The following is a 9038-nucleotide window of genomic DNA, read 5'->3' on the forward strand; positions in this document are numbered from 1 at the left end:
TTGGGCCCCCTAAAGTGCTATGGTTCTCTAGGGAGTCCAGTCAAACACCTGGGCACCCGAGGAGCACCTTGGACCTCTTCCATCGTGGACGGGGTGCTGACCTTTTCCTGCCTGGAATAATGAACTCTCGGTTCTGTTTGCTTTCCTAGCCAACAGCGGCATCTGTGTACAAACTGAATGGCCCCATTCACCGTCAGGTTAACCCACACAAGACTGCTTCTGATCAAAGGCCCAGGTTTGTTAGGAAGTGAGGGGGCGGGTCCACGCACCCCAGCAGCAGAAAGCGGCTACTCTCACTGAACAGAGGCACAGCCTGCTGGAGATGGGTTCAGTGCCCGGCGGCAGACGGCATCTCTGGGGTCTGGGTGCTGTCCTGGCAGGATGTGGGTAAACACTCTGAACCAGCGGCACATACCTTTCACCACGTTACACAAGACCCAGGAGCCGTCCGGGGTCACGTCTCAGGATCACACCCCATATGACTCACTCTTTAAATGTTTGCTTCCTCTTCCTGCTACCCTGCACTCTGCTGTTTTGAGGTTTCAGTGTCTTAAAAGCGGGTACAGTGCCACCGGAGAGTACACCGGCAATAAACTCTGAGCGGTGACGGCCTCTTTACTATTTGGGGGGCCCGTCTCAGGGGTGCCCTGGTGGCTCAGACGGTAAAAGAATCCGCCTGCAATGCAGGAGACCCGGGTTCGATCCCTGGGTGGGGAAGATCCCCTGGAGTAGGAAACGGCAACTCATTCCAGTATTCTTGCCTGGAGAATCCCCATGGACAGAGGAACCTGGCGGGCTACAGTCCCTGGGGTCGCAAAGAGTTGGACACGACTGAGCGACTAACTTCATGGCTTTGAGAGTGCCACTTTGGGGTCAGACAAAGATCTGGGCAAGAAGGGGGTAAGAGATGTTTCTTTACTGGGGGTCAAGGAGGTGCGTCCCTGGAGATCCTCCAACGAATACCTTGTCCTGGCTCCCTAGACATTCCCACGCGGGGCTCCTAGAGACCCTTCCCCTATGCAGGGCACATAAAGACAGACAAAGGTCTGCCGCCTTTGCAGGACACAAAAGGGGGTGTGCAGGCTCCACAGCCCTTCAGCCCCACCTCACCCTCCCCAACTGCAGAGCGCAGGTGCCCCCCAACCCCTCCCATCTCCGAAGGGCACGCAGCCCCGGGCTCCGAGCTCCAGCATCCTCTCGGACCCCTCCCTTCGCGACGCGCGCGGCTCCCACCCTGGGGCTCGGCCTCAAAGCCTCCTTCCTCAGTTGTCGGCTTGGAAGACACCCGGCGGCTGCGGCGCGGGCGGCGCCCGGGAGAGCGCGGCGTCGCCGAGCAGCCGCAGTCCCGCCGGGCCCCGCCCAGCGGCAGCCGCGAGCCAGGCCGCGCCGGGGACCAGTGCAGAGCGCGGTGAGTGAGCCGGGCCAGCAGGGATGGACCCGGGCGTCCCGGTCTCCGTCCCGCCCCAGCCCTAGGCCGAGCATCCCGGCCTTCAGCTCCTGCTCGCTTCTGAGCTCTGTCTATTCGTTTCAGGGCCCCGGAGCGGACCCTGAAAAAGGACCCCGCGGCCCCTCCCTGCTCTGGGCCCCGGGCAGAGCAGTCCCTTGGCCCCCTCCCTCCCTGCAGCAATCAGGAATCTGGCACCCCCAGCCCCCAGCCTCGCCCTCATTAAGCTTCTGCGCCCCTCCCTTTTTCCAGGAGCCAGGAATGCAGGCCAAAAATATCTCTCGCTTCCATACCCAAGAGGCCCGGCTTGCAACCCCATCTGCTCCGAAAACCCGGGAGTCTGAGCCGTAATTGCTTCTAGGAGCCAAGAATCTGGGCCCACAGCCTGGGACTCCATGTCCCCGACTCCCACCGCCCTGATCCCAGAAATCTTGCTACCAACCATCCCCACCGACACATGGGACTTTGGGGTCCGGCCCATCCGTCCCTTCCACCGCGAACCGCATTACAGATAGAGGATTAGGAGGGCCCACGTTACTCCTCCCTAAAATTCCTTAAACACTGCAATCCAACCACTGTTCTTTTGGGGACCCAGGAACCCCCTAAAGTCTAGGGATCGACACATTTCCCATTTCAGGGACCCGGGAGACAGAGACCCTAACAAATAGACCCCAGGAAAGAGAGGCCCGCTCCCCCCAGCCGCTTTGCGACCCAGGTGTCCAAGGTTTCATCCATCCTGGCAGAGGAGGGAGATGAGGGGGGAGGGGGCTGGAAGGGGAGAGGGAGAACTGACCGAGGTGAGACTGGGGTGGGGACTTGAGCTGGGGGGTGGGGGGGCGGCTCTGTCCTAAACAAAGGCCAAACAGACGGGTTGCCATGGCAACGGCCTTCCCGGGCCGGCCCCGGAGAGTTCTCCATCCAGCGCTGGGGCGAGGAGGGCAGCCCTCCCGAGCCCGGACCCCGCCAGCTGTTGTGTCTTCCTGTTTTGTCACCACGGAAACAGTGACCTCAGCCCTCCGCCCCACCGCTGGCGGGGCGGGACCCCTGCGGCGCGGTCCTCCGCCGGAGGGGGTGCGGCCTTGCCTCCGGCCCCGCCCTCGGGGCGGGACTGGGATAGCCCGGGCCCGGGACTCCCTAATCCGGCTTGAGCCCGGAGTTCCGGCCCCGCCCACCCTCACTCCACGGCCGGCCAGCCCCACCCAGACCGCAGACCCTTCTAATCTGCAGCTGTCGCCTCTGCTTCAGCCGCAGCGGTCGCTGGCCTGTAAGGTGAGGCTGCGGGAACCCCCCCAAGGGTGGCCGCAGCGTCCAGGATTCTGGGTGCGGAGGGGTTCCAATTGTCTCAGTCCCGAAAAAGGTGGTCTGGGTCAGGACTCGGGTCCTGGAGAGGAGACGGCTGGGGGCCTGAACTCACACAGGTCGTAAGTCTGAAAAAGGAGGTGGGGTGGGGCCTGGACTCCTGGATCTGATGGAGGAAGGGCTGGGAGCCTGGACCTCTGGGTCTGGGGGAGGAGGGGCTGGAGCCCTGGACCCCTAGGACTGAGGGAGGAGGGGCTGGGGGTCTGGACCCCTGGATCTGACGGAGGAGGGGCTGGAGTCCTGGATCTGATAGGGGAGGGGGCTGCAGGGCTGGGAGGCTGGGGGCCTGGACTCCTGGGTTTGATGGTAGCGGGGCCTGCATTCCTGAGTCTGAAGGAAGAAGGGCTGGGGACCTGGACTCCTGGGTCTGAGGGAGGAGGGGCTGGGGGCCTGGACCCCTGGCTCTGAGGGAGGAAGGACTGGGGAGCTGGGGGGGCTGGGGGCCTGGACCCCTGGGTCTGAGGGAGGAGGGGCTGTGCTCCTGGAGGAGCTTGGAGTTGGGAATCCTGGGTTTGAGGAGAGTGGCTGGGGTCCAGAATTACGGACCTCCTCCCCCTCCAGGGGGCAGAATCCGAACTTTGGACGCAAAAGGTATTGAGCTTCAGTACCCATGCTGCCAAAGTGAAGATGGACTGGGTCGCCAGGGGTGGAGAGGCCAGGCTGGGGTTTCAGGGCGCGATTCTGAGTTTTGGAGTGATGGGGTGTGGTGTTCGGCGCGGAGGTGGGGACAGGGCTGGGGCGTGGCCCGGGACGTCCTGAGCTGGGTTCGGAAGCCAACGGGGTGTTTCCTCTGCCTGCTTGGGTCTCCGGCGGCTCATTCCTGAGCTCTGACCTCAGGCCACGGCTGGGGGCTCGGAGAGTGGGGACTGACCCCAACCCTCCAGGTGGTCCGCGCGCTAACTCACCTTCCAGGGGAGGCTCCCCGAGGCCCCGCCCTCTGCCTCCTGGGCGCGCCCCACTTCCTCCTAACGGGTCAGGGGAACGGGAGGCGGCAGACTCCTGCGGGGCACCTCCCAGGTGGCCCGGGAGGCTCCGCTCCGGCCGGGGGAGACCAGCCCTCCGGGTGGTGGCGGAAGGTGTGGCCACTGTCTTCGAACTGGATTCCAATACTGTGCAGTTTCCCGCCGCCACCCCTACCCCGAGATGCCAGGCGTGCGCAAGGCGAACCCAGGGGTCCAGGTACCCAGCCCTTCCTCCTGGGGCTCCGGGCTCCCGGCCCGCCTTTTAGGGACCCAGAACTCACATTTAGAAGGACCCAGGCATTCGACCTAGCAGCTTCTCCTCCCGGGACCTGGAGTCCGGGCTCCACTCCCAACCCTACCGCCCCCCGCCCCCGCTCCCCGCCCCAGCATCCCTCCTTCCCTTCACCCTTCCCCTCCCCCGCCAGAATCCCAGGAGCAGGGCGGGGGTCGCGGCGCCGCCTCCCAGTCGTCGGCACATTCCGAATGGCTGGGCAGACTTGCAGCCCTTATAAGGACGGAGACGCGGCGCTGCCCGGGCTGCTCGCCCCGGCAGCCGCCGCCCAGGGCCCACCCCCGCCGCCGGCCTCCCCCCAGCCCTCCCTTCCCCCGGCTCTCGCGCCAGGGCAGGGTTACGATCACAGTCCGCCTACGCCGCCCCGCGGGGCCTGCACTCTTCCCAGCTTTCCTCCATTCCCGCCCGCGCAGGTTTTTTTGGGGGGGGTGGAGAGGGGAGGAAGGAAGGGGCGGGGCTTCCCTCGAGGTCACAGTTCGGGATTCCCGGGCCAAGTCCCCGCCCTGGCTGGGAGGCGCGCCCGGGGTCCACCACACCGCCTCGCCGCGAGCTCTGGGCCAGCCCGAGCGGGCTGGGCAGGGTCTGAGCTGGACGCTGACGTCTTCTCCCTCCTCCCGGCGATCAGCCCTTTTCCAGGTGTCTGACCCAATCCGCCTCCAGGACCGAATCTCTTTCTGGTGGGGGCCCTCCGCCAAGACCGCTGGTGAGTGGGGCCGGGGGCCTCAGACTCTTAGGTCCGAGCCGGGGAGGGGTTCTGGGGTCTGGACTCCTGGATCTGAAGGAGGAGGGGCTGGGGAATTTGGCCGCCTAGATCCCGAGACCTGAGGAAGAAGTATGTTCAGGAACTGGTCTCCTGTGTCCCCAGGAAGCTCTTGTGAGGGACAGCTGGGCTGTGACCCTGCCCTCCTACACTGGAAAGAGGAAGTTTTATTGCCCGGGAGTTGAAAGAGGCCTTTTGAGCTTGCCAGAGGTGTTTCCCTGGTGGCTCGGTGGCCAAGAATCCGCCTGTAATGCAGGAGACATGAGACTGGGGTTCTATCCCTTAATCGGGATGATCCCCTGGAGGAGGGCATGGCAACCCACTCCAGAGTTCTTGCCTGGAGAATCCCATGGACAGAGGAGCCTGGCGGGCTGCAGTCCATGGGATCGCAAAGAGTCGGACACGGCTGGAGTGGCTGAGCAGCAGTAGCCGAGAGATTAGCTATTTTAGGGCCTGAGTGAGGATCTGGACACTTGGTCAGGAGTTTGAGGCCAGGGCCTCATTCCTGAGTCTTTGGGACAAGGACACTGTCTTTCTGAACCTGAGAGACCCAGAGATTTCAGTGGCCTGGGTCAGGGGAGGGGGCTAAGGTTCCCGGAAGTTGGGGACTAGCTGGCTTGGTTCCTGAAGGGGCCTGAACCTCATGTTGGGGGAGAGGCAGGAGGAAGCTTGACTTCCTTTGGGTTGAACTTCCCCAGGCTCCTCAGGGGGGTGCAAGTTCCCCAGGCTTCCCAGGTGGTGCTAGTGGTTAAGAACCCACCCGCCAGTGCAGGAGACTCCAGTTCGATCCCTGGGTGGGAAAGATCCCCTGGAGAAGGGCATGGCAACCCACTCCAGTGTTCTTGCCTGGAGAGTCCCATGGGCAGAGGAGCCTGGCAGGCTGCAGTCCACGGGGTCACAAGGGTTGGACACGACCAGAACGACTTAACACACAGATACCCCAGACCTAAATCCCTGTGGCCACAGGAGGGGTGCTGCTGAGGTTGCTAATACCCAGTTCCACCTGGGGAGAGACTCCCCTTCAGTGAGAGGTGGCAGGCTGGAAGCCTGGGAGCTCTGATCAGATGTGGGTCCCTGAGAAGGTCCCCGAGTGATGGCTAGACTCTTGAATGTGTCTGGAGGCTGGAAGTGTTTGTTAGATCAAAGAAAGTTCTGGCTGCAGATCCCTGGGTACCCAAAGGAAGGAAGTTGCAGGGGTGGGGTTTTTAAGAGATCACAGAAGACAGGGTCTCTTATTCTGATGGGGGTGGTGGGGAGGGCACAAGACGGGGACGCTTTAGAGCACAATCCTTTTTTTTTTTTTGGTTGTAACCCAGGGCATGTAGGATCTTAGTTCCCCAACCAGGGATTGCCCCCTGCATTGGAAGTGCGAAAGTCTTAACCACTGGTCCACCAGGGAGGTCCCTAGAGTAGAATCTTGAGTGGCTGGGTTGCTGAGTCCCTGGGGGAAGGAGAGCAGCTTTGTGTGTCTGGAGTGGAGGGGGGATAAAAAAGAGACGTGATTTTACAAGAGTTGGCTTTCAGGGTGAAGAAAGAAGGGTCCTGGGGAAAAGAGAGACAGGGTACCTACCCTCCTGAGCTCTGACAAGAGGCTGGAGTGGGGGTGGGGGCTAACACCTGGACCACCAGCATCCCTGTAGGCCTGGGACTGGCCCGGTTTGAAAACTGAAAGGCCCAAATCCCGGGTACCCCTCCAGCTAGAGTCCAGATTACACCATCCACAATGGCCCCTCCAGGGAGGCAAGTGCCCCAGGGTGGGGGGGACCCTGGATCCTCCAGTTTGGAATGTTCTTAGGATCTTCTCTCCCCTCCCCCCAGCCATGCCGGTGACGGTAACCCGCACCACCGTGACAACCACCATGTCGTCGTCCTCCGGCCTGGGCTCCCCGACCATCGTGGGGTCCCCTCGGGTGCTGACCCAGCCGCTGGGCCTCCTCCGCCTGCTGCAGCTGGTCTCCACCTGCGTGGCCTTCTCGCTGGTGGCCAGTGTGGGCGCTTGGACGGGGCCCATGGGCAACTGGTCCATGTTCACCTGGTGCTTCTGCTTCTCGGTGACGCTCATCATCCTCATCGTGGAGCTGGGTGGGCTCCAGGTCCGCTTCCCGCTGTCCTGGCGCAACTTCCCCATCACCTACGCCTGCTACGCCGCCCTCTTCTGCCTCTCCTCCTCCATCATCTACCCCACCACCTACGTGCAGTTCTTGTCTCACGGGCGCTCTCGGGACCACGCCATTGCCGCCACCGCCTTCTCCTGCATCGCCTGTATCGCCTACGCCACCGAGGTGGCCTGGACCCGGGCCCGGCCCGGCGAGATCACCGGCTACATGGCCACCGTGCCCGGCCTGCTCAAGGTGCTGGAGACCTTCGTGGCCTGCGTCATCTTCGCCTTCATCAGCGACCCGGTGCTATACCAGCACCAGTCGGCCCTGGAGTGGTGCGTGGCCGTGTATTCCATCTGTTTCATCCTGGCAGCCGTGGCCATCCTGCTGAACCTCGGCGACTGCACCAACGTCCTGCCCATCGCCTTCCCCACTTTCCTGTCGGGCCTGGCCCTGATCTCCGTCATCTTCTACGCCACGGCCCTGGTCCTCTGGCCGCTCTACCAGTTTGACCAGAGGCATGGCGGTCAGCCGCGCCGGCAGATGGATGTCAGTTGCAGCAGAAGCCACACCTACTACGTGTGTTTCTGGGACCGCCGGCTGGCCGTGGCCATCCTGACAGGCATCAACCTGCTGGCTTACCTGGCCGACCTGGTGTATTCGGCCCGCCTGGTTTTCGTCAGGGTCTGAGCCTCGTCCCCGGAGTGGGGGTCTCCCTAATTCCCCCTTCTCCCCGGAGGCCCTTCCGCAGAGCTCTGGGCTCCTGCCGACTTTTCTCACATCCCTCCCAGCCCTTCCTGCGCCCTTGTCTGTGTCCCTCAGGCCTCCTCCTGCGTTGCCTCCCTTCCTGTTCTGTTTGGGAGCCACATCCTGTTTCACTCCTGCCTGCTCTGGTCTCCGACGTTCTCTGCTTTGAGGCTCTCTTCTCTTTTCATCCTGTGTGTTTCCGCCTCTGCCTCCTTTCCTGACCCCTTGGGAGTGCTGAGCCTTCTTCCTTCTCAGCCCCACCAGCCCCCGCCTCCCACCTCCAAAGGTGCTGAGCCCCACATCACACACCCCCTTTTGCAGCTTTTCATACCCGGGGCCTCTGGAGGGGCCTCCTTGCCAAAGCATGCCTGCCCGCCCTGGCTGTGCCTTAGTTGATGTGTGTGTGTGTTGTGTGTTTGTGTGTGTTTCGGGGGGTGGGGGGGGTAGTTAGGAATCAAGCCCCCTTTCTCCCAGTGGGGGTGGGGGGTATGTACACTGTTCCTCCCCTTTAAGTTAAAAAAAGAAGAAAAAAACACTCTGGAGGTCAATAATTCCCAGTGGGCTGGAGGCTTAAAGCATAGACCCTGGGTCCCTAGGCCCCACCTGGTGCTCAGCCTCACCTGAGATTGGCTCCAGAATTTTTGCCAGGCTTATTAAAAACCCACTGCCTAGAGGCCATCTTAAAGGAAGCAAGGGATGGACGCATTCCATCCCAAAGACACTCTGAGTTATTGGAGGGAGCTGGCAAAGAACTGCAGGGTCTTGAAGACAACTGTCTCAAGTATTTGTGAGGGACAGGGAGGTGGCCCTCCAGCTTCAATGTTAAAAATAGTATCTCCTGACTTTGCTGGGAAGATAAGAAAATGGCCACTGCCAGCCTTCAAGGTGATGTTAGCCTGGGTTTTTTTTTTTTTTTCCTGGTCACAAGGGCAACAATCACTGGCTGGCCCTGTTCTTAAAAGGGAAGTTTCTTTTCAAATTTTTTTTTCTGGAGGGTAGGGTGGGGGGGATGGGGATTGCTACTATGCCATGGTCGAAGGAATCGCATTGCATTGCTTCAGTGTGTGTGGTACACACACAGGTGTGTTTCTGTGTGCTCATTGCTTCCTGCTGCAGCTTCCTGCTTCTCTGGGACTCACGTGTATAACATGATCTATATAAATGTATAAATATATTTTTTATTTTTTTTTTTTAATTCCCTGGCGCTCTGGTTCCCATCGGCCCCTGCTGACAGTCAGTCACAGAGAGAAGCCTTGTCCCTTCTCCCACATCCATAATGTTCATTCTTTTTTTTTTTTTTTTAAAACCTCAATATAAAGATAAAAGAAAGATTTGTGCCTGCTTTATTTATGGGGAGGGCTCCAGGAGAGAGGGC

At 61.1% G+C, this 9038-nt stretch overlaps 1 protein-coding gene and 1 long non-coding RNA gene across 6 annotated transcripts in view; one reads left to right on the plus strand and one right to left on the minus strand.

Moving 5' to 3' along the window:
- The window catches only part of LOC122692517, a 32018-nt gene extending 27901 nt beyond the window's left edge, over nucleotides 1-4117 (minus strand). The window contains exon 1 of the long non-coding RNA XR_006340677.1: nucleotides 4047-4117. This is a non-coding gene — a long non-coding RNA (uncharacterized LOC122692517). The remainder of the gene's footprint in view (nucleotides 1-4046) is intronic.
- On the plus strand, nucleotides 1342-8994 carry MYADM (myeloid associated differentiation marker). 5 transcript variants are annotated; one of them, XM_043900127.1, is made up of 3 exons: nucleotides 1342-1408; nucleotides 4683-4760; nucleotides 6636-8994. In XM_043900127.1, exon 3 carries the CDS (start codon nucleotides 6638-6640, stop codon nucleotides 7604-7606), a length of 969 nt encoding a protein of 322 aa, XP_043756062.1. In that variant the 5' UTR covers nucleotides 1342-1408; nucleotides 4683-4760; nucleotides 6636-6637; the 3' UTR covers nucleotides 7607-8994. The 5 variants fall into 5 exon arrangements, with proteins under 5 accessions (XP_043756062.1, XP_043756061.1, XP_043756063.1 ...); XM_043900126.1 differs by lacking the exon at nucleotides 1342-1408 and adding an exon at nucleotides 2576-2713; XM_043900128.1 differs by lacking the exon at nucleotides 1342-1408 and adding an exon at nucleotides 2732-2865.
- The last annotated feature ends 44 nt before the right edge of the window (nucleotides 8995-9038 follow it).

Source organism: Cervus elaphus, chromosome 4 (assembly GCF_910594005.1).
Source record: "Cervus elaphus chromosome 4, mCerEla1.1, whole genome shotgun sequence".
Classification (NCBI taxonomy): Eukaryota; Metazoa; Chordata; class Mammalia; order Artiodactyla; family Cervidae; genus Cervus; species Cervus elaphus.